General features: G+C 44.3%; 1 protein-coding gene across 1 annotated transcript in view; it reads left to right on the forward strand.

The window, feature by feature from the left end:
- LOC126159383 (uncharacterized) overlaps nt 1-26,137 on the forward strand; it is a 100,217-nt gene that overhangs the window by 36,514 nt on the left and 37,566 nt on the right. The window contains exon 6 of the mRNA XM_049916511.1: nt 5,659-5,823. Coding sequence (XP_049772468.1) covers nt 5,659-5,823 — 165 coding nt within the window. The remainder of the gene's footprint in view (nt 1-5,658; nt 5,824-26,137) is intronic.

Consider the following 26,137-nt stretch of genomic DNA (forward strand, 5'->3'; position numbering starts at 1 on the left):
CGTCATGATGATATGATCATCATCATCGTCATGATGATATGATCATCATCATCGTCATGATGATATGATCATCATCATCGTCATGATGATATGATCATCATCATCGTCATGATGATATGATCATCATCATCGTCATGATGATATGATCATCATCATCGTCATGATCATCAACATCAATTGTTTGTTGGATACATTCCACTTTCCGTCTACTGCTACAGTTTTTCCCCTCTGCAGTCCTTAACTACCATACAAGATAATCCTTGATGGCTTAACACTTGTCCTAACGAGGAGGTACCCCCCAAAAACAGGAATTATTTTTTAAAAGCTATATATTTTCAAATTGTTTACAAAACAACCTTATCCTCTTCAAAATACTCTCTATACAACTAATGCATTTGTCCCACTGGCGCTTCCATTGTTCGAAACATTTTTTGCAGTCATCCTTTCTTTCCTATCGTTTTTTTCTTCTTCTGTGCTGTCAAATCGGTGTCCTTCCATGGCCCTTCTCATGTGTGGAAATACGGAAAAGTCACACGGAGCCAGGTCAGGCGAATAAGGTGTGTGGGGCAGCGGAACGATGCCATCTCTAGCCAAAAACTAACAGATGGCTGTGTGTGCAGGTGCGTTGTCGTGGTGGAACAACCAATCTCCTGCCTGCCACAATTTGCTGAACTGAGCTCCAAGATAACTCATTAATTTCTGACAGTTGATTAATTGTCTGTGAGTACAAGCTCTCGAATTTTTCAATACTTCAGGCGATTCGGGCAGCTGATGGACGTCCAGAATGAGGTTTGTCATCACTTTCATGTCGCCATTTTTAAATCGAGCAAACCACACGTACACTTGAGTTTCTCCCATAGTGTTATCTTGGTAAGCTGTTCTCAAGATTAAGACAGTTTCAGCAGCATTTTAACCGATTGGAAAACAAAATTTCATAGCTGCGCGTTGTTCGCTGAATCTTGCCATCATAAAGAATGAAACAAGCACAAAACAGCGCTAGCAAAAACAGTCACTGCAGATTAACAGAACAAGTCAGGTCGACAACACAGGCGGCACTGAACTGGCTAGGAGTTGCGCTGCACACGCCTAATGGCAGAAATGTTATTCCGGATTTTTTCTTTTTTTTGTGGTTACCCCCTCTTATTAACCTGTCCTTTACCACGTGTTCCTTACTCGCAGATTTTGATAACCTGCTCGTTTCTTTGTGGCATCCTTCTGTAGCACCACTTCTCAAACCCTTCGATTCTCTTCTGTGCTCCAGACGTACGTTCTCGGCCATTTTTTTTTTCGTCAAATTAAGGCTTATGTTTGTTACTGGTAGGCTTCTTCGACAGACCCTCCACTTTGTGGTATTTTAATATGGACTATCACAGCCACTTAGCCACGTGGTAGACTGTTTGTGTTGTTATCTTTAGCCTGAAGATAATATGATGCAGCTATAGACGCTAGTATATCCTGTGAAACCTCTTCATTTGGACCTGTTTCTACAGGATGGTCCAGTGTCCATCCTAGCATGCACTCATTAACGTGTGCAGCTTCTGCTCTGATCTGTGCTTGCAGTTCCTGAAGGTTTCCCACTGAGGTTCTTCACAAACCCCCAAAGAAAAAAGTCAACCGTTCCATACAGTGCCGGAATCTGGTCACTTTAGTCAATAACTAACCTACAAAAACAAAGAAAACTTTACAGTGCGTGTGAACAAAAGGTCGCAAAGTGACCTTTCTACCCATCCCCATTTCTGAAATATACGTAATCAAAATAGTGAACATTATTTTGTAACACCCTGTATTCATAGTCAAACCTAGGTCTCCCTCTGAAATGTTACCCCACACACTTCCGCCCATTATCAAATTGATGATTCCTTGATGTAATATGTGTTCTAGCAAGCGATCTTTTCTTTTAGTGAGGTTGTACAATGAATTTCTTGTTTCCCTAGTTCGGTTCAGTATATCTTCATTAGTTATTCCATGTACCCATTTAATCTCTGCATTTCCCTTTGCACCACATTTCAGAAGTTTCTGTTCTCTCCTTGCGTGAACTGTATATCACCAACATTTCAATTCAGCTATTGCCAGACTGCAGTTTATACCCTCTCTGCTTCGACCATTACCAGTTTGTTGCCCCAATAACAAAACTCATTTACTACTTTGTGTCTCATTTCCTAATTTAATTCACCCAGCTTCGCTTGGTCTAATTGGACTACATTCCATTACACTTGTTTTCACTTTTGCTGATACCGAACTTACAAAGCTCTTCCCAAGACACAATCCATTCAGCTCTGCTGCCCTTCCAAGTCCCTAGGCTCTGACAGAAGCATAATATCATCGAAAACCTACAAAGTTTTTGTTTCTTTTACCTGAACTTCAATTCCATTCCCAAATTTCTTCTTGGTTTCATTTACTACTTGCACAATGTACCGATTGAATACAACGGAAACAGCATGCCAACTTCAAACGAACGCAAAATCTCGAAGATTTGCGATCTTTTACGGAAGCTTGAAATTTAGCGCGGGATTCAATGTGAGATGCTTATAATAGTTTTCAAAACGATGCTTTGTCTCGAAACCTGGCAGAAAATTCAAAGAGATTCTGGTCGCATGTTACTTTACATGCGACCAGAATTTCTTTGGATTTTCTGCCAGGTTTCGAGACAAAGCTTCGTTTTGAAAACTATTATAAGCATCTCACATTGGATCCCGCGCTAAATTTCAAGCATGGGTGTGTGTGTGATGTCCTTAGGTTAGTTAGGTTTAAATAGTTCTAAGTTCTAGGTGACTGATGATCTCAGATGTTAAATCCCATAGTGCTCAAAGCCATTTGAACCATGTTTGGTTCAGGATACAATCAAAATACTTGGCTGGGGAGCTGCTACCCCACCCGCCGTATTCACCAGACTTGGCCCCTTCCGACTGCCATTTGTTTTCATCAATGGGACACGCATTGGCTGAGGAACACTTAGATTCCTACTAAGAAGTCGAAAATTGGGTGTCTGATTGGTTTTCTTCAAAAGACGAACATTTCTATTGGCGTGATGTCCACAAATTGCCAGAAAGGTGGTCAAAATGTATAGAAAGCAATTGTCAGTACTTTGAATAAAATGCTTTTACTTTTCAGTTCAAAATTAGTGTTTCATTTTCACAAAAAAACGCTCATTTTATACCGGAACACCTGGTAGACTCACCACTTTTCAAGAAACTGTCATAGACATACACTCGACGTTGCGAGTCCCACTGCTCCGTAGTGACTGACCAGGAAAGTACTTGGACTCGAACAAACACAAATACACCAAAATCGTGTGAGAAATAATGTAAAGGTCTCTTATTGCACTAGTGATCCTCCCGCATCTGCAAAACTCTGCAGTCGTCCGTTAGAGGCCGCATTGTACACTGACCTGCCGGTACGCCAGTCGGGACCAGCAGGGACGGCGCAGTGTGCCTCTGAAGTTGCGTTTTGTGACATTATTTGTGTATTGAAGCGTCAGATGGCTCGGCGATTGGTAATCAATCCTGCTAATGTATTGCGATTGGTTGAGATGAAGTTACGAAGAACCCTTCTTCGTGAAGATGGTATTGGTGTAGAAGACGAATCATTCGCATGTTTTCTGGTATCTATTATAGTGCAGAAATATGAGCATAAGTTAGAAACAGATACTGTTGTAACACTAACACATAATGATGATGATGATAGGGATGATAATGACGAACAACTCATTGCAAACGGTAGTGCTACGGCAAGTGCGGGAAGAGGCGATGGAAGCAGTGACAGTGAATACCAACCGTCTCCCAAGAAGAAGGTTTAAGTTGCAAGTATCATCACGGCGTTTGATGACAACACACTGGAGAATATGTACGATGATTATTACGTAAGAGGTTTCGACACATACGACAAGCTTCTGAAAAGATAACCTAAACTGAAGTCTAAAAGCAATATTAAAGACATACTGGATTACGTGGCAAAGAAAAGAGAAGGAAATAGTTTTCAAAGGAAATCGTACACTACTGTTCAAGATCATCAAGGAGCGTGTAATGGCGAAATTCGATGAAGCGCGAGAATGCGGTTCCGCCGTTCATTATTGGCATTTACAACATTGGGCATTGGACGTAGCCAGAAATCTCGGGTGTACAAACTTTACAGCTTCACTAGGATTTATTACTAATTTGAAAAAGAAGTTTAGGATAACATCACGCCGTATCACTATGCTCCAAGCACGAAAAGATAAGGATGAAGAAGAAGAGCTGATTGAAAGAGCTCAAACGTTTGTTGCTGACGTCAGTGAGCATATCACGAGAGAAAACATCGATATTAGTTCTGTATGAAACTGTGATCAGAGTCAGTTCAACTATGAACTTTCTTGTGACAGAACACTATCCATGAAAGGGGAGAGAAACACTGTCGCGATGTTGCAATCAGTTAACTGTGTAACACACAGTTACACGATCGATGTTGCTATATCAATGGACGGACGATTGAAGACAAATTCTATATTTGCTTCCAAGAATCGAGTGGAAAGTTTGGACCCCGCGTGTCAAGGGAAATAGAAACGCGGTGCCCTCCAAATGTCGTCGTCGATGCAAGTGTGAGTGGGAAGATGACGAAACATCTGAAGACGTTTTTTGTGTCAGTTTTGAATCCACATTTATCGAGAAAGTCATTAGTACTTTGTGACTCCTGGTCTGGACATAAGGATGAACGAGTACTACTGGAAGCATCTGGCGGAAAACATGTAGATTTAAAAATCATTCCGCCTAAAACTACAAATTATGCACAACCTCTTTGTGTATTTCTTCAGGCAATATAAAATATATGCCAAGAGAATAACGGACTTCATTAAACTACGTTCCAGTAATATGCAGCCGAAATTGCGCGACAGATTCTTTATCATGAATATGCATTCTGTCATTTACAATCAGTTATCTGCGAGAGTATACAGACCAATGCTTCTTTACGCGTGGCAGAACGCTGGCTACGATATTGGTGAACCAGTGAACAACTTTAAAAGTGTCACTGACGTGGCGTTCAACACTGATATTACAGAATGTGCAAATACGCCATGCGATCAGATTGCATTTCTTCACAGTGCGTTTTGCAGTCATTCGTATTGCTCGGAGCATTTTATTGACATTCTGCTCGGAGCATTTTATTGACATTCTGCTCGGAGCATTTTATTGACATTCTGCTCGGAGCATTTTATTGACATTCTGCTCGGAGCATTTTATTGACATTCTGCTCGGAGCATTTTATTGACATTCCACATTTACATTTATAGTTAAGATTGCTGCATTGCGTATGGCGTCTACAATTACATCTACAGTGATATTTAGAGCATGACTGCAGAGTTTTGCAGAAAAACGACACACACCAGCACATTCATAGGTACATAATGGTCCTGTAACGAAACGTTCATACAGATCTGTTTGTTCGATCGCAAGTACTTTCCTGGTGAGTAAATGAAATGGCGTCTTGTGTGGATCAGAACCATCCCCACTACGACCACGTCTCCCACCACCGCGCCCTCGGTACTACGCAGTTCAGAACCGTCCGCCTCCCGTGTGTCACCCTGTAGTTCGGTAATTTTCACTTCTGTCAACACCTGCTTTCTTTGGGATTGAAATTATTATATTCCTCTTGAAGTCTGAAACTTTTGTGTTTTGGTGTGTGCAGTGGAGCAGGTGAAGGGCAGCGAGGAGATGCGGAAGAAGATCGTGGCAGCGAGCCGGGACGCCCGCAGCTCGCCCGACTACCCGCAGGAGCTGCTGCCCGGGTTCTTCGCGACCGACGCGCGCCACCACAAGTTCCTGGCAGACGCGGGCCAGCTGCACGCCAACGGTAAGCATACCACTCCACTCTACTTCTGCTCCTCATACCACTGGTAACCGGCGCACAGGTGGACCTAAACCCCCTTTTACACGATCGACTTTGTCTCAGTTGGCTACTCCAGACACACGCGTCTCCTGCGGCGCCCCTAGCGTTTTATGCGCGTACTGACTCTCGTCTGTTTTGAGTGGTCATTTCCGATTACCCGTCAGCGCCAAAATTTCTGGTGTTGTGATAACTGTCTGCTGTGCGGTTTGGCATTTGAATAGTGAAAGTGGGGTTATGAGGGGGACTAAAGCAACAAAATGTAGGAACAAACAATAATGATAGATCAAGATTTTAGACATGGCTGAAACAGCAACTGTTGATATTCTTCACAGTAAATGACAACCAAAACAGTTGCAGGATAAAGATTTATTAAAATTCTTGATCACGGTTTTGGTATATCTAAATATACCTTCATCAGAAGTAAAATACCCTGAACAGGAAGACACTTTCATTAGCAAAAACTTAGCATCGGAAATGAGAAGGAAAAACACTATAGCTTAAGTAACCGTAAAATTACCAGAGTATTACAGGCACAGAAACGTTTGGTCACTTACTAAAATTACATCCTGCAATGGAGATTAATAAAACAATTGTGCCAAAGGCGTCGTCAGTAGTTAAAACATCATCTCCATTTATACAACATGATTATGGACAGAGGGTCGATGTTAACAGAGCTTAGCATCAGTGCTTCACATATGAACTATCGTGACGAGGGTGTGAAAGCCCTAGGGCAGACAGTTTCGCCGAGAGACAGTTTCAAACCCATCATTGCTTTAATGTAATACAGTCTGGCTGACTAGAAGTTAGTTGTCTTGCCTGTTGATGCCATTTTTGATGTTTGCTGTTTGTGGTTTTCTATGTGTATGTGTGATTAATTGACTTATGTTTTTATTCACAACGACAGATGGTTTCGTTTTACTTTAACATTTTGGTTGTTTTTCGATAGTAAGTTACGCGATATTCTCGCGCATAACACTAGTGCCCCCTCTCGTTAGATGTGTTCCGTAGCGCAAGCTTCATCTGCTTGACACTAGGACACAGGTAAATTGGTTTTCATATTCTCTATTTTACTAGATGTTTTCAAATGGTTCTGATGTGTTTTATTTATTAAGAGAGGTGGTTTGAATTAGCACAACTTTTAATAATTTTGATGCGTATGTGTATGTATCCATGGATTTTAATGAGCGCGAGTGTCTAGCACATACCACAAGTGCCCTCTCTCGGCGAAACTGTCTGCCTTAGGGCTTTCACATCCTCGTCACGATAGTTCATAGGCGAAGTACTGATGCTAAGCTCTGTTAACATCGACCCTCTGTACAGAATCATGTTGTATAAATGGAGATGATGTTTTAACTACTGACGACGCCTTTGGCACAGTTGTTTTACTAATCTCCATTGCAGGATGAAATTTTAGTAAGTGACTAAAAGTTTTTGTGCCTGTAAGACTCTGGTAATTTTGCGGTTACTTAAGCTATAGCGTTTTTTCTTTCTCATTTCCGATGCTAAGTTCTTGCTAATGAAAGTGTTTTCCTGTTCAGGGTATTTTACTTCTGATGAATGTGTATTTAGATATACCGAAACCGCGCCGGCCGGAGTGGCCGTGCGGTTCTAAGCGCGTCAGTTTGGAACCGCGTGACCGCTACGGTCGCAGGTTCGAATCCTGCCTCGGGCATGGATGTGTGTGATGTCCTTAGGTTAGTTAGGTTTAAGTAGTTCTAAGTTCTAGGGGACTGATGACCTCAGTAGTTAAGTCCCATAGTGCTCAGAGCCATATACCGAAACCGTGGTCTAGAATTTTAATCTTTATCCTGCAACTGTTTGGCTGTCATCATTTACCGTGAAATAATGACAGAATTTATTAACGAACAAAGCAGAATTCGTAATGGAAGTTCTTGACAAAAGTCGTGTGGTAAATTCGCTACATTCCTGAGAAATTAGTGAATAGGAGAAGCGTCATCCAAACATTTCAGAACATATACATGTACTTGCTCGAGAAAAAAATATACTTGCAAACACATTAGACAATATGTAAAACGCAGTAAATTGCTTTATCCTTTCTCTGTTGTTTTCTTGCTAAGTGCCTAATAACAACGAAAATTATTTTTCTCGTCCAATAACTCAGACTTTTTCACAGTTCAAATAATTTTCATTAAAACACTTTTATCTATTTACGATCTTACTCATGCATAGTGCAGGTTTTGTTCTCTGTAAAACGTAATTGCGTTTTGCTTCCAGATATTTCGTCTCTCTTGTAGGACAACACCAGTGAGCAGGAAAAAATATCAGGACTTGTGTAACCTTTTACTGTGCCACAAAAAAAAAAAAGATTAAGACGACACGAAAGCACGTAATCCGTTTCTGTAACACGAGTGAGCTCGACCTTAGTAGATTATAACTTTCGATGTTAGCAGACGCCGCCATAGTCCCTTGGCTCTGCGCATGCGCAGCATACTCGGAAATTTGAAATTTAGAACTCTGCACAATCCATAACTGCCTACAGGAAAATTAAAGAGACCTTTGGAGATAAGAGAACCACTTGTATGAATATCAAGAGCTCAGATGGCAACCCAGTTCTAAGCAAAGAAGGGAAGGCAGAAAGGTGGAAGAAGTATATAGAGGATTTATACAAGGGCGATGTACTTGAGGACAATATTATGGAAATGGAAGAGGATGTAGATGAAGACGAAATGGGAGATAAGATACTGCATGAAGAGTTTGACAGAGCACTGAAAGACCTGAGTCGAAACAAGGCCCCGGGAGTAGACAACATTCCATTTGAACTACTGATGGCCTCGGGAGAGCCAGTCATGACAAAACTCTACCATCTGGTGAGCACGATGTATGAGACAGGCGAAATACCCTCAGACTTCAAGAAGAATATAATAATTCCAATCCCAAAGAAAGCAGGTGTTGACAGATGTGAAAATTACCGAACTATCAGTTTAATAAGTCACAGCTGCAAAATACTAACGCGAATTCTTTACAGACGAATGGAAAAACTGGTAGAAGCCGACCTCGGGGAAGATCAGTTTGGATTCCGTAGAAATGTTGGAACACGTGAGGCAATACTGACCTTACGACTTATCTTAGAAGAAAGATTAAGAAAAGGCAAACCTACGTTTCTAGCATTTGTAGACTTAGAGAACGCTTTTGACAATGTTAACTGGAATACTCTCTTTCAAATTCTGAAAGTGGCAGGGGTAAAATACAGGGAGTGAAAGGCTATTTACAGTTTGTACAGAAACCAGATGGCAGTTATAAGAGTCGAGGGGCATGAAAGGGAAGCAGTGGTTGGGAAAGGAGTGAGACAGGGTTGTAGCCTCTCCCCGATGTTATTCAATCTGTATATTGAGCAAGCAGTAAAGGAAACAAAAGAAAAATTCGGAGTAGGTATTAAAATTCATGGAGAAGAAGTAAAAACTTTGAGGTTCGCCGATGACATTGTAATTCTGTCAGAGACAGCAAAGGACTTAGAAGAGCAGTTGAACGGAATGGAAAGTGTATTGAAAGGAGGATATAAGATGAACATCAACAAAAGCAAAACGAGGATAATGGAATGTAGTCAAATTAAGTCGGGTGATGCTGAGGGAATTAGATTAGGAAATGAGACACTTGAAGTAGTAAAGGAGTTTTGCTATTTAGGGAGTAAAATAACCGATGATGGTCGAAGTAGAGAGGATATAAAATGTAGACTGGCAATGGCAAGGAAAGCGTTTCTCAAGAAGAGGAATTTGTTAACATCGAGTATAGATTTAAGTGTCAGGAAGTCATTTCTGAAAGTATTTGTATGAAGTGTAGCCATGTATGGAAGTGAAACATGGACGATAACTAGTTTGGACAAGAAGAGAATAGAAGCTTTCGAAATGTGGTGCTACAGAAGAATGCTGAAGATAAGGTGGGTCGATCACGTAACTAATGAGGAGGTATTGAATAGGACTGGGGAGAAGAGAAGTTTGTGGCACAACTTGACTAGAAGAAGGGATCGGTTGATAGGACATGTTTTGAGGCATCAAGGGATCACAAATTTAGCATTGGAGGGCAGTGTGGAGGGTAAAAATCGTAGAGGGAGACCAAGAGATGAATACACTAAGCAGATTCAGAAGGATGTAGGTTGCAGTAGATACTGGGAGATGAAGGAGCTTGCACAGGATAGATTAGCATGGAGAGCTGCATCAAACCTGTCTCTGGACTGAAGACCACAACAACAACACACAATCCATAGATCATTGACGTCGTACAGACATTCGCGCCGCGGTAGGTTGCTGATTTACACGAGGCCACTAAAGGCGCACGCATTCGAGTAGTCGATTTTGACCAGAAAGTCGATCGTGTAAAACGGGCTTAAGTGACGTGGCAAGGACACACCAAATGCAGATACGTGGCCTTGCCGACCAAACATACACGTATATCCGTTTCTTGTCTAACTACTAGGGAAATTCAGTAATGAAACAGAGAAATAGCTGTACAGCAAAAATAGTTTATTAAATCGATGAACTTGTCTATTTTCCCACGCAATCCCCACAGACTTCTGTGGACTTGTCCCGCCCTCTTTAAAGAGTCTTCTTTTCCCCCCAGCGAAGAATTTTTAGCGTGATCTAGAAACCACTTCTGTTCTTCTCCTTTACCTCTTCCGTTGAACATGGCACACAAAGGTTCTTTCGGCGGATCAACCACATACAAATTCGAAGGGGTAAGGCCAGTGTTTACGGAAATCCTCGCAGAATAAACCATCGCAGTTGACTATTACGTAAAAGTCATCACTGCTATTCCATTCTCCATGTAGCAGGTCATGTAAGACCCCTACCTGCGTCTCGCCCTCTCAAAGCAAAAAACAGACTTAAAATGTCAAGTTATTTCGTCGTCCCAGTGCAGAGGCAGAACGTAGACCTTTAGACCACTGTTTCTGCTGTGTCGCTTTAACCCAACAGTGTGAAAAAATACACTCCTGGAAATGGAAAAAAGAACACATTGACACCGGTGTGTCAGACCCACCATACTTGCTCCGGACACTGCGAGAGGGCTGTACAAGCAATGATCACACGCACGGCACAGCGGACACACCAGGAACCGCGGTGTTGGCCGTCGAATGGCGCTAGCTGCGCAGCATTTGTGCACCGCCGCCGTCAGTGTCAGCCAGTTTGCCGTGGCATACGGAGCTCCATCGCAGTCTTTAACACTGGTAGTATGCCGCGACAGCGTGGACGTGAACCGTATGTGCAGTTGACGGACTTTGAGCGAGGGTGTATAGTGGGCATGCGGGAGGCCGGGTGGACGTACCGCCGAATTGCTCAACACGTGGGGCGTGAGGTCTCCACAGTACATCGATGTTGTCGCCAGTGGTCGGCGGAAGGTGCCCGTGCCCGTCGACCTGGGACCGGACCGCAGCGACGCACGGATGCACGCCAAGACCGTAGGATCCTACGCCGTGCCGTAGGGGACCGCACCGCCACTTCCCAGCAAATTAGGGACACTGTTGCTCCTGGGGTATCGGCGAGGACCATTCGCAACCGTCTCCATGAAGCTGGGCTACGGTCCCGCACACCGTTAGGCCGTCTTCCGCTCACGCCCCAACATCGTGCAGCCCGCCTCCAGTGGTGTCGCGACAGGCGTGAATGGAGGGACGAATGGAGACGTGTCGTCTTCAGCGATGAGAGTCGCTTCTGCCTTGGTGCCAATGATGGTCGTATGCGTGTTTGGCGACGTGCAGGTGAGCGCCACAATCAGGACTGCATACGGCCGAGGCACACAGGGCCAACACCCGGCATCATGGTGTGGGGAGCGATCTCCTACACTGGCCGTACACCACTGGTGATCGTCGAGGGGACACTGAATAGTGCACGGTACATCCAAACCGTCATCGAACCCATCGTTCTACCATTCCAAGACCGGCAAGGGAACTTGCTGTTCCAACAGGACAATGCACGTCCGCATGTATCCCGTGCCACCCAACGTGCTCTTGAAGGTGTAAGTCAGCTACCCTGGCCAGCAAGATCTCCGGATCTGTCCCCCATTGAGCACGTTTGGGACTGGATGAAGCGTCGTCTCACGCGGTCTGCACGTCCAGCACGAACGCTGGTCCAACTGAGGCGCCAGGTGGAAATGGCATGGCAAGCCGTTCCACAGGACTACATCCAGCATCTCTACGATCGTCTCCATGGGAGAATAGCAGCCTGCATTGCTGCGAAAGGTGGATATACACTGTACTAGTGCCGACATTGTGCATGCTCTGTTGCCTGTGTCTATGTGCCTGTGGTTCTGTCAGTGTGATCATGTGATGTATCTGACCCCAGGAATGTGTCAATAAAGTTTCCCCTTCCTGGGACAATGAATTCACGGTGTTCTTATTTCAATTTCCAGGAGTGTACATAATTTTAACGTTTTTGGAAAATTAACCTTTGTTATCACAGTAAGCAAAGAACACAAGAAATTGGCAAAAGTAAACATTCAGTTGTTTTAAGGAGATGAAATTACAAACTGTACAGTGATGTGGTGTGGTATTGCGTATGCACACAGGAATTACACTCAGAGTTACTAATTTTTCTTATCGGTCAACATATAATTTTTTCTCAGTGACAAATAATATTAACATTTAGCAAACCAGCTTACACTTTCCTAAACTCAATTATATTTCACATTGTCCGCAAGGCCGCGATCTTATAGTGTGACAATTATTGAAAGATATGAAAAAATCGTAAATTAGTTACAAACTACGCCGTGTACGCACTTTATTCAACATGTAAACGTCACTGCAGATATGCGGATTTAGATTGACATGTTCGATATGCCTGCCATCATTGGCGATGATGTGGCGCAGACGAATAGCTAAATTCTGCATGACCGCTGAAGTGTCGGAAAATCGTTGCTGTCGATGACCTCCTGAATATCTGTTTCCAGCTCAGCAATGGTTTTGGGGTCATTGCAGTACACCTTGTCTTCAGTACAGCCCCACAAAAAGGAGTCGCATGTGTTTAGATTCGGAGAACATGGCGGGCAATCAAGGGCCATGCCAGTGGCCTCTGGGTACCCCAGAGCCAGAATGCGGTTCCCAAAGTGCTGTTGCAGGACATCAAACAAACACTCTTGCTTCGGTGGGGGTCGAGCTCAGTCTGTCATGAACCACATCTTGTCGAAATCGGGGTCACTTTGGATAATGGGGATGAAGTCATCTTCCAAAACCTTCATATACCGTTCGGTAGTCACCGTGCCATCCACGAATATCGCACCGATTCTTCCGTGACTGAACAGTGCACACCGCACAGTCACCTGTCGAGAGTTAAGAGACTTCTCGATCGCGAAATGCGGATTCTCTGTCTCCCAAACGCACCAGTTTTGCTTATTGACGAACCCATCCAAATCAATGTGGGCTTCGTCGCTGAACCAAACCATACATGCGCATAATTATTCCCATCATGCCCCGCGGCGAACAGTGCAGTTTGAGCGTCCCAACGCAAACCGTTCAGAAGTTACGACAGTTTCATTTCGTGTAGTTCAATAATTGTCGTCCTGTAAGCTGTTACTTGTGCTACTCTCGCAGTTGATTCGTAGGTAGTAGCGAATCGGCATGTTGAACCCGGGGGCAATGTTTACCTGCAGGGAGATGTTAACGCCACTATGCATTTCTAATTCGGCTGCTTGTTTATAGAATTCAGCCCGTGTCACGTGGAGCTGCCAGCTGGTGAGGCTCTTGAAAATTAATGGATCTGCCTCAGTCCCGGTGCTGTACAGCTATAGCTGATTTGTTGTGTTGGCCCAGTCGCACGTAGCGTTCACCATAGAATTCATGCATAAAAATCTTTACTACCCCTAAAAAATACGTCTGAAATTCGATGCATCAGCATGCGAACTTTGGTTTCCCTGCGCACTGTTAGTGGAAGACTTGGGAGTCTTTTGTTGTATCCACGGCCTCGGAGCCGACATTTCCTCATTTGATTCGGCTGACATCATTTGACCTCCGTTGGCCGGCAGCAGATCTTCCTCGTAAGGGACGCACTGTTCCCTGGCACGAGTTCTTCCTAGTTCGTTTGGTCGTCCTGGCCAGCCGCAAAACGCGACGCCATAGGCTGCGTCATTGGCTGCCCTTCATGTGTCGGTTAAGAAATTTGTCCTTCTGCTGTACTAGAATCTGACGGACATTCCGTGATTTAATAAATACAAGGTGTGTTCAAAAAGTAAGGTGACTTTATATTTTGAAAAACATATTTATATATTCATCAATATTCATGTTGTCCCCTTCAAAGTAATCCACCTCAGATACAATACGCTTGTGCCAACTCTTGTTCCAATCCTTGAAGCACTTCACATAAACACTTTTTGGTACAGCTTTGAGTACTTCCAGCGATGCTGTTTTTATTTCCTCAGTCGTTGAAAATCTGTGTCCTTTCATAGGTTTGTGGAACAGGAAAAAGTCGCAGGGGGTCAAATCCGGCGAATATGGTAGCTGAGGCATGATTTTCGTGTTGTTTTTGGCCAAAAAATCTCACAAGCAACGATGAATGAGCAGGTGCATTAACATGATGCAAAAGCCATGAATTGTTTTTCCACAGTTCCGGACGTTTTTTTTGCGTATTACTTCCCGCAAACGGCGCATAACGTCAAGGTAATGCCCATTACTGACCGTACGACCTTGAGGCAAAAATTCGTGATGCACTACGCCACTGTAATTGAAAAAAAAGTGAACAAAACCTTGACATTTGATCGTACTTGGCGTGCTTTATTCGGTCTTGGCTCTCCGGGATGCTCCCATTCGGACGATTGGGTTTCGGTTTCGAAATCAGGATCATCACTGACTTCATTCAAGAGCTCATGAGCGATGCTCATGCGACGGTTCTTCTGATCAAAATTGAGACGTTTTGGAACAAACTTCGCTGACACATGTCTCATGCCCAAAACATCCGAAAAAAATTGCATGACACGAGCTGGCAGATATACCAACATCCTCATCAGCTTCTCTTCGATAATTCGACGATTTTCCAGAACAATTTTCTTCACAGCTTCGACGTTATCATTCGTTGTCGATGTGCTGGGGCGTTCCGGGCGAGGTTCGTCATTGGCATCTTCTCGGCCGTCTTTGAAGAGCTTGTACCACTTGTATTTTTTACTTAGAGCTGACTCACCGTATGCCACTGTCAACGTTTCAAGTGTTTCAGAGCACTTGATTCCATTTTTCACACAAAATTTGATGCAAATACTTTGTTCAATTTTTTATAATAATCGAAAACCGCATAGCACACGAAAGCACGTCTAATCTTTCTATCCGTCAAAAACAAACAGATTATGCTGTAGACTTGAAACTGTGAAGATATGTTCGAGACATATGTACCAACATAACAAAAAAAGCAATAATCGAATGTACGTTGCCCACGCAATTCGAAAAGTCACCTTTTTGAACAGCCCTCGTACATCCTCATAATGGCAAGCATTTTTTCCGGGTATCTGTTTCGCCCATTGTAGCAACTGGTATTCGTCAGGATAGCATATTTACCACTCAAGCAGTAGCCGAATCTTTTTTTAATACAGAAAGTTCGTTGTTGACTGTAGAGATTACTTCACAATTGCAGTTTCGGCCTTAAGGCCATTATTGAGTGGTACTGCAAAACATTTTGCTTCAACACTTCTCAAACTTTAAAAATCTTCAAACATGTGTAGATGTCTTCATCAGAACTGAGGCTTCCCAGTGAAGAATATAACAGGACTGAACGAGCGCGAAGCATAACTCCAACCATGAGAAGTTAATCAATAGCCGAAACACTGCCTCATATAACGAGACGACACACACGCGTACCCGGAAAAGTTTTACCGGAAAACTTAATAATTTTCTCAGAATGAGATTTTCACTCTGCAGCGGAGTGTGCGCTGATATGAAACTTCCTGGCAGATTAAAACTGTGCCCGACCGAGACTCGAACTCGGGACCTTTGCCTTTCGCGGGCAAGTGCTCTGCCATCTGAGCTACCGAAGCACGACTCACGCCCGGTACTCACAGCTTTACTTCTGCCAGTATCTCGTCTCCTACCTTCCAAACTTTACAGAAGTTCTCCTGCGAAGGCAGGAGACGAGATACGTCTAAATTTCTGTTTATCAAACAGCAGCTATTAACTCGTAAACACATACTAGTTAATTCAGTTTGTAATTTCTGTGTTGCCCATCTCATCATCCTCCCAGAGAACAGCATTATAAACTCTGAGAAGCATATCAAAAGCAGAGATCACTATGCGAAAAGACTGAAGTCAACATTCCATTAACGATTCTGCAGCGGATATCTGATAAGTACGTACTAACAAACTGTTTGCTTTAAAATATACGTATCATCTTTTTGAGACCTAAAGATATTGATTATTGCAAGAAAAAAAATCACACATACCCTGTATAAACACATATATAAAACTGGCGCGAGCAAGCTGTCGCTTAAACAGCACATTTCGTAGTGTTTAATATTCTGTAAAGCTATACTGTGTCTGTTCTCCTGTAGCGCTACATGCAGAATTATTACGGTGGAAAACTCAGTTTTGTTGATGACTAACGCAGTAACATATAAGGCCGTGCTTTAATTCCACCGTATGCTGAATGGCAGAGTTTATATCCCTGAAACAAGGATTATTTCAATCACTGTTTACGAACAAGAGCCATTCAAATAAAGACGGAAGTTTAACGGAGTCTGAAAGGAGACCTACAAAGCGCGTTGTTATAATGCCGAGTGAAGCCAGATAGCAAGGCGCGAAAGAGCTTTCATTATGTGGAGCTGATGGAAGGTAATGGTTGCTCGACGGTAGGTGGAAGGCTTCAGACGGCGCAATATCCCGGAAAAGACTGCGCGTCGCTGCTTTATAACGGCCACACCATTGTGCAGTGGCTCTTTGGTGGGTACTATAGCTCTTATCTCGGTCGTTGTGGCCACCCAGTGGTCTCTTTCTTCCTGCCACGCTTATCGCCTGAGTACTACAGGTTATTTAGTCCAGTAATTGCGCACACTTCATTCACTGTGTTGTTTGTTGACGTTGTAATGCTCCAACAAGTTTTTACGTTTAGTACACGTGTCTCGGAAAATTAAATTGACCCTTCGAAAGACCCTTGCGCTCCTATAGTATAGAAGCTGGTTCTTCACGGCTGTTAGGCCATCAGCTGTTTTGTAAAACATTACAGCCTGTTTGCCACAGGTTTAATCGTTGCCATGAGTGTGCAAAACCTCCAAAAGATGTAGCAGAATGACCTTCACATATTATCCTATCGCACACCTTAAGTAAAGTGCTGGGTTAATACTAGATACCAATCAGACGCTCACAGACTGACCACGAAAGGCGACTGTGTTCCAATCCGTTGTAGCAGCCTATTATAGTCTAAGTTATATTATAATTAACAAATTCTACTATCATCAACCAAATACAATTGTTCATATTTTCTGACCAAGCCAACTGCAGATGATCTTGAATCTGAATGGACTATTCTCAGACACTGTTTCAAACTGTATGTATGCAATAGGTTGATAATAGTAGTAAACGGTGTATACGAATACCTACGAGATACAAAACGACAAGGCAAACATAAGAAAATTAAGACCCTCTCTAGGTAACGATTCTCAAACATTTTACGATCTTCCACACTTGAGACACTTCGACATGCTTTCCCACCCACCTTAAATGACAGATAGTTACAATTAAACTTTAGCTACTGGAGCCTACGAGGAGCGTTTGAAAATACCGTTCAAAGTCCGAGAGGTGGCACCATCGGCGCGTATCGAGGTCATGTTTAGTTAGTAGCATCTTTGGAAAGAACGCACGCCAAGTTTCAGCCACATTGGTCTATTTCTTTGTGTTTGGCATTCGCGTGAATCAAGGAAGTCGAGTGATTGTCAAAAAATGGACGAAAACGAATTCCGTGTGGTGATTAAACGTTACTGTATGAAAGGCAAAACACCTGAGGAGACTAAAGAGAAGCTTGATAAACATTGCGGTGACTCTGCACCGTCGATTAGAACAGTTTATAAGTGGTTTCAAAATTTTCGGAGTGGCCATATGGGCACAAGTGATGCTGAGCGTTCTGGGCGCCCTGTGGAGGTTACGACTGCAGTAATCATTGATAAAGTCCATGATATGAAGATGGATGACAGAAGAGTTAGGGTGTGTGAGATTGCTAGTGCTGTGGGCATCTCGAATGAATGGGTTCATAATATTTTGCATAAACATTTGGACATGAGAAAGCTATCTGCAACATGAGTTCCGCGATTGCTCACTCTTGACCAAAAACGGAATCGTGTGAAGTGTTGCAAGGATGGTTTGCAGCTGTTCAGGAAGAATCCGCAGGACTTTCAGCGTCGTTTCGTCACTGTGGGTGAAACATGGATACATTACTATACTCCTGAGACCAAGGATCAATCTAAACAATGAGTTACCAAGGGAGAATCTGCACCAAAAAAGGCGAAGACCGTTCCTTTGGCGGGAAAGGTTATGGCGACTGTCTTTTGGGATTCGCAAGGGATAATCCTCATCGACTGTCTGTAAAAGGGTAAAACTATTACAGGTGCATATTACTCATTGGACTGCTTTAAAACCGAGCTGCAAGAAAAACGCCAGCGATTGGACCGCAAAAAAGTTTTTTCCATCACGACAAAGCAGCAGCACAGACCTCAGCAGTTGTGGTCGCAAAATTAGTGGAAATAGGATTCCAACTCGTTTCACATTCCCCCCATTCTCCAGACTTGGCTCCCCCGGATTGCTATTTGTTCCCCAATTTGAAGAAATGGCTGGCAGGACAAAGATTTTATTCAAATGAGGTGGTGATTGCAGCAATTAATAGCTATTTTGCAGACTTGGACAATTCCTATTATTCGGAAGGGATCAACAAATTAGAACAGCGTTGGACGAAGTGTATAAGTCTAAAAGGAGACTATGTCGAAAAATAAAAAACGTTTACCCCAAACACGTAAGTAGTTTTTATTTTTGCACCGACTATTCAAACACCTTTCGAATGTGGGCGGAAAACTATTTACCGTATGGGTAGCCAACTGTATAGGAATCATGGTCAGACTGTGCGCTGCGGATCTTGAGATGTTAGTAATGTTAGTGTCATGACTTACCGTTAGGTGCAGGCACTGATACGGAACTTAGAATTCAAAGGACATGAAGCATCAGCGGCATACGTTGCAATGATCTGTTTCACCCTCGTGTGATCCCTGCTCTGTGGGAGAGAGGCGCTGTGGACTCAACTGTTATGATGCACGATGGAGCTCTACTTCACATTGCTCACTCGGTTACCCTCTAACACATTTGGAGAAAACCAAATTATTGGCCGATCGTTCCAAACTGGTCGGCCACTAAAGTCACCAGAAGTGAATCGGAGTGATCTCAGGCTGTGGGGTTACCTGAAGGACAGAGTTTGTCAACGGGACACTAACACACGTTGGAGGTCGAAGATCGGCATAGCGAGGGAGGTACCCAACATCCCACCGGCTTCGGGCAGCTGTAGAGCAATCTCTAGTGCGGTTGCAGGCTGTCTTGGATGTAGACGGTCGTTGCACAACGGTTGTAAACTGGAAAGCACACTGAGGTGACAAGTCGTGGGATAGCAGTATGCACGTACACGGATGTCGGCAGTATCGCCTACACAAGATATTAAAGGGCAGTGCATTGGTGGAGCTGTCATGTGTACTCAGGTGACTGATGTGAAAAGATTTCCATCGTGATTAGGCCACACAACGTGAATTTACAGACTATGAATATTGAATGGTAGTTGGAGGTGGACGCATGGGACATTCCATTTCGGAAATCGTTAGGGAATTCAGTATGCCGAGATCCACAGTGTCAAGACCGTGACGAGAATACTAAATTTCAGTCATTACCTCTCACCACGGGCAACGCAGTGGCTGGCGGCCTTCACTTAACGACCGAGATCAGTGGCGTTTGTGTAGTCGTCGGTGCTAACAGACAAGGAACACTGCCTGAAATAAACCCAGAAATCAATGTGGGGACGAACGTATCCGTTAGGACAGTATGGCGAAATTTGGCGTCAGTGGGCTATGGCAGCAATGACCGACGCGAGTGCCTTTGCTAACAGCACGACACCGCCTGCAGCGCCTCTCCTGGTATCGTGACCGTGTCTGTTGGACCCTAGACGACTGGAAAACTGGACTGGTCAGATGAGTCGCGATTCAGTTGGTAAGAGCTGACAGTAGGACTGGAATGCGGCGCAGACCACACGGAGCCAAATTGTTATCACGGCATGGTGCAAGTTGGTGGTGGCTGCATAATGGTTTGGGTTGTGTTTACATGGAATGGACTGGATCCTTTGGTCCAACTGAACCAATCATTGACTGGAAATGTTCATTTTCGGCTACTTGGAGATCGTTTGTAGCTATTCATGGTCTTCATGTTCCCAAACAGCGGTGAAATTTTTATCGATAACAATGCGCCTTGGCTCTAGGACACAGTTGATCACGATGGCTTGAACATTCTGGACAATGCCAGCGAATGATTTGGCCCGAATAAGTTGATCGCCCGACACGAATACTTTCGAACATTTCTGGGACATAATCAAGTGATTTGTGCGTGCACAACCCCCTGCACAGTCATCAATTTCACAATTCTGGATGGCTAGAGGCAGACACTTCCAAAGACTTGGTGGCTCAATGCCACGTAGGGTAGCTGCACCACACCGGGCTAAACATCCGACATGATACTAGGAGGTATCCCATGGCTTCTGTCACCTCATGGTACGCAATTAATAAATTTTTCTCTCTCCAGTGGAAACTAAAAAATGGTTCAAGTGGTTCTAAGCAATATGGGACTTAACATCTGAGGTCATGAGACCCCTAGACTTAGACCTACTTAAAGCTAACTAACCTAAGGACATCACACACATCCATGCCTGAGGCAGCATTCGAACCTGCGGCCGTAGCAGCAGCACAGTTCCGGACTGAAGCGCGTAGAACCGCTCGGTGACAGCGGCCGGCTAGGAAACAAAAATAAGTTTTTTTTTCAGTGGTTTATTCGTCAATTCCGCATGTCCTTAAATGTTTTCACAAGTTTCATATTCCTATGGCCACTCGTTTTCCGTGGTGCCCCCCCCCCCCCCCCCCCAAGTAGCGAAAGTTTAATTAAATTCATCCTGTAGTTTCACATACCTCCTTATCAGCCTTAAAGATTTTCATATGTATCGTCGCAAGCCCCCTTGAAAGACTTTCAACCCCCCCCCCCCCCAAACACACACACACACACACACACACACACACACACACACACACACACACACCTGAAAGACCTACACGCACCTCCCCCATCACCTTAAAGGTTTGAGAACTTTTTTGTCTAGTTAGGAAGGGTCCCTAATTCGACCCTGAAGTACCGGCATTACAGCGTGCAATTGATATGGGATGGGTAAAGTGACTGGGTAATCCTACTCTCGGGTGCGATCCCCTGTGGACAGCTGTTTCTGAAGAAGACTGTGGACTCAAAGATAGTGATCGTCTGTGACGTGCCCAGTGTGGAGAGGAGAGTGAGCCGTGTGTTGGCACAGGGCGCGTGGACTGCGCGTGCCGCTGCCACGAGGGCGACGCGTCGCCGTCGGGGGCGGCGTCGGCGACGGCGGGGGCGGGCGCGCCGCTGCACCCGCACTCGCACGCGCATGCGCACACGCAGCTCGAGATGACGGCGGTCGCCGCGCTAGGTACGGTCCGCGCGCGCCGCGCTGCATGCTGGGGCTCCACGTGGTGTGGTGTGGTGTGGTGTAGTATGGTGTGTTGTTGTGTTGCATGCTGTGGCTGGCCGGGCGGCTCTGGGCCTCGCACCCGCTTCTGCATGCCCCGTCTGCAACACACCTGCTTAAGCTGGCAACGCCTGCACCACCTAGTCACCAGACTAACCACAAGATGGCAGTCACCCAGCCAGTTACTGACACGTCTCCACCGGTACTCACGTGCAGTCACATTAATGTGATTAGGCAGCTGTTGCAGTGCGGATGACTGCCAGACGTGTGTTGTGCCTTCCAGAATGACGAGATCGCCCAGGGAATGCGACGAAGACATTCCCCAGATTATAAGGCTCCCTCCTCCGGACTAGACCATTCCAACGATTGTTGCACGCCAACGGCCATCTGTCCGATGGAGTATGAAACGTGATTCATCTGAAAAGGCCACCTGTGGTCGCTCAGTGGACGTCCATTCGTGGCGTGCGGATTCCTGCCTTCGTCGCCCTTGAACAGCAGTCAGTGTGGGTGCATGAACGAGGCATGCTGCGGAGGCCCATAGGCAACAACATTGTTTTGCTGAACGGTCGTATATGAGATACGGTTGGTAGTCCCTTGGTTCATCTGAATGGCCAGTTGCTTAATAGTTGCACATCTGTTCGGCCGTACGCATTCCCTCAGCCATCATTCAGCCCAGTCATCTAAGGCCCATGGTGCACCTCATCTACATCGACACTCTGCATATCACATTTAAGTGCCTGGCAGAGGGTTCATCGAACCACCTTCACAATTCTCTATTATTCCAATCTCGTATAGCGCGCGGAAAGAACGAACACTTATATCTTTCCGTACGAGCTCTGATTTCCCTTATTTTATCTTTGTGATCGTTCTTCCCTATGTAAGTCGGTGTAAACAAAATATTTTCGCATTCGGAGGAGAAAGATGGTGATTGGAATTTCGTGAGAAGATTCCGTCGCAGCGAAAGACGCCTTTCTTTTAATGATGTCCATCCCAAATCCTGTATCATTTCTGTGACACACTCTCCCATATTTCGCGATAATACAAAACGTTCTGCCTTTCTTTGAACTTTTTCAATGTACTCAGTGAGTCCTATCTGGTAAGGATCCCACACCGCGCAACAGTATTCTAAAAGACGACGGACAAGCGTAGTGTAGGCAGTATCCTTAGTAGGTCTGTTACACTTTCTAAGTGTCCTGCCAATGGAACACAGTCTTTGGTTAGCCTTCCCCACAACATTATCTATATGTTCCTTCCAATTTAAGTTGTTCGTAATTGTAATACCTAGGTATTTAGTTGAATTTACGGCTTTTAGATTAGACTGATTTTTCGCGTAACCGAAGTTTGAGTTCCTTTTAGTACTCATGTGGATAACCTCACACTTTTCGTTATTTAGGGTCAACTGCCACTCGTCGCACCATTCCGATATTTCTTCTAAATCGTTTTGCAGTTTGTTTTGATCTTCTGATGACTTTAGTAGTCGATAAACGACAGCGTCATCTGCAAACAACCGAAGACGGTTGCTCAAATTGTCTCCTAAACCGTTTATATAGAGAAGGAACTGCAAAGGGCCTGTAACACTACCTTGGGGAACGCAAGAAATCGCTTGTGTTTTACTCGATGACTTTCCGTGTATTACAACGTATTGTGACCTCTCTGACAGGAAATCACAGATCCAGTCACATAACTGAGACGATATTCCATAACCATGCAGTTTCACTACGAGCCGCTTGTGTGGTACAGTGTCAAAAGCCTTCCGGAAACCCAGAAATACGGAATCGATCTGAAATCCCTTGTCAATAGCTCTCAACACTTCATGTGAATAAAGAGCTAGTTGTGTTACACAGGAACGATGTTTTCTAAATCCATGTTGACTGTGTGTCATTAGACCGTTTTCTCCGAGGTAATTGATTACGTTCGAACACAGTGTGTGTTCTAAAATCCTGCTGCATATCGACGTTTTGCATTTTCCTCAGTTGCCTCAGTGCCGGTTCTGGTTAGCGCCATTTTACCGTCCATTGTGCACTTTACCCACGGTGGCACACGAACATTTTACAAACTTAGCCATTTCGTGAATGCTACTGCACTGTTTTCGAGTCCCCAGAACACGCTTTATATACCCGACACTGCTAGTGCTTCCAACTGCCGTCTGTGAGTGGTTATTGATGTACCACACAGGCGCTGGTCACATTAATATGAGTGGACTGTGTACATACTGTGCGTCCCGTAGCTATTGTAGGGTGTCTGGCGGTGAACTTATACAATGAAGACGGCGATCGAATCGTTTAATTAAGATCCGGAGAAAATGGGATCCGACATCGACCGTCCTCTTCTAGCCAGTGGCAACATCTTGTTTTTTAAAATAAAAGAACTCTCACTCCATAGCGCGTGACAGACTGTACTTCTTTTCAATATTAGATAGTATCCGCCCCATTCGATTTGCGCATTAATGCTTAAATAAAAACTACTGCCATATTCCTCTGTGCGAATCGTGGGCTCTGATATGATATTGTTACTGTCTCCCTGCGAGCCGTGTGATGGTGGTAATCGAATTACTCTAATCCCGATTGTGTTATCCAAAAAAGTTTCGCTAGAACAAGATCTCGTTTAAGATCCATGATCATCTCCGTTACACCAGCGTACTATTTTGGCAGCCTCTCTGAACTACTTCGGTATCTGCTGTCCTGCCTACTTGATCGGGACTCCAAATCCTGAGGCAGCATTCTGGATATGGGACTTAACTGCTAAGCTCATCAGTCCCTAAGATTACACACTACTTAACCTAAATTATCCTAAAGACAGACACACACACCCATGCCCGAGGGAGGACTCTAACCTCCGCCGGGACCAGCCGCACAGTCCATGACTGCAGCGCCTAAGACCGAATCCCGCGCGGCCCTTGAGGTTATTTTCGGCGTTGGCGCCATTTCATATTAATTCTTGGTCTTACCTCTAAATATTTATGGAGTACGACGGGCTGCAGATTTGTACTACTCATCTTGTAATCGACACGTCTTACGCTTATTCACGTTTAAAGAGCGTTGTCATTCAATTGAGTGATGGGCGTCGTGTGGAAGCAACGTTTTAACTACTTTCCAATTCTTCGTCTCCGGGCGGCGGTCTTTGACTAACCAATTGCTTGCAAGAAATTTTACATGTGTCCTATATCCTTCAGAGACAGGAGATAAAGTAGGAGTTACTTAAATTCTAATACTAATCAAATTACTCTGACTGGCACGTCACTTGTTTTACAAAGCTATTTAATTTTTTTATTTTAAATTCGTCTGTTTTATGACAGTAATCTACAATTTTTGTATGGGCCTGTCTTGGTATCTGTTGTTGTTGTGGTCTTCAGTTCTGAGACTGGTTTGATGCAGCTCCCCATGCTACTCTATCCTGGGCAAGCTTCATCATCTCCCAGTACCTACTGCAACCTACATCCTTCTGAATTTGCTTAGTGTATTCATCTCTTGGTCTCCCTCTACGATTTTTACCCTCCACGCTGCCCTCCAATACTAAATTTGTGATCCCTTGATTCCTCAGAATACGTCCTACCAATCGATCCCTTCTTCACATTTCGAAAGCTACTATTCTCTTCTTGTCCAAACTATTTATCGTCCATGTTTCACTTCCATACATGGCTACACTCCATAGAAATACTTTCAGAAACGACTTCCTGACACTTAAATCTATACTCGATGTTAACAAATTTCTCTTCTTCAGAAACGCTTTCCTTGCCATTGCCAGTCTACATTTTATATCCTCTCTACTTCGACCATCATCAGTTATTTTGCTCCCCAAATAGCAAAACTCCTTCACTGCTTTAAGTGTCTCATTTCCTAATCTGATTCCCGCAGCATCACCCGATTTAATTAGACTACGTTCAATTATTCTCGTTTTGCTTTTGTTGATGTTCATCTTATATCCTCCTTTCAAGACACGGTCCATTCCGTTCAGCTGCCCCTCCAGGTCCTTTGCTGTCTCTGACAGAATTACAATGTGATCGGCGAACCTCAAAGTTTTTATTTCTTCTCCGTGCATTTTAATTCCTACTCTGAATTTTTCTTTTGTTTCCTTTACTGCTTGCTCAATATACAGATTGAATAAGGTCGGGGAGAGGCTACAACCCTGCCTCACTCCCTTCCCAACCACTGCTTCCCTTTCATGCCCCTCGACTCTTGTAACTGTCATCTGGTTTCTGTACAAATTGTAAATAGCCTTTAGCTCCCTGTATTTTACCCCTGCCACCTTTAGTTCACACTTCAAGCAAATTTTGAGGAATCGTTGAAGGTAATGTGCCTCTGTTTTGATTTTTACGCTTCGCAGCTCTTTATTCGCATGTTCGAAAGCGTGCATTATCTCCTCTTGCACCAATCATGCTTGCAACCTTCCAGGCATGCTCCTGATCAATGATGCAGTGTTCTCTTGAGGAGGCAGCTCCCATTCTTTCAGGAGAATCTCCTGTAGGTCCTCTGAACAGTGCTGAAGGGCCCTTCTCCTCAGCTGTCCCCACACGAGCCCAATAGTATTCAAATCGGGGCCTCGAGCAGGCCAAGACATTGCATGGTCTCCCCTGGCATCTGCGGGGT

This window comes from Schistocerca cancellata, chromosome 2 (genome assembly GCF_023864275.1).
Source record: "Schistocerca cancellata isolate TAMUIC-IGC-003103 chromosome 2, iqSchCanc2.1, whole genome shotgun sequence".
Lineage (NCBI taxonomy): Eukaryota > Metazoa > Arthropoda > Insecta > Orthoptera > Acrididae > Schistocerca > Schistocerca cancellata.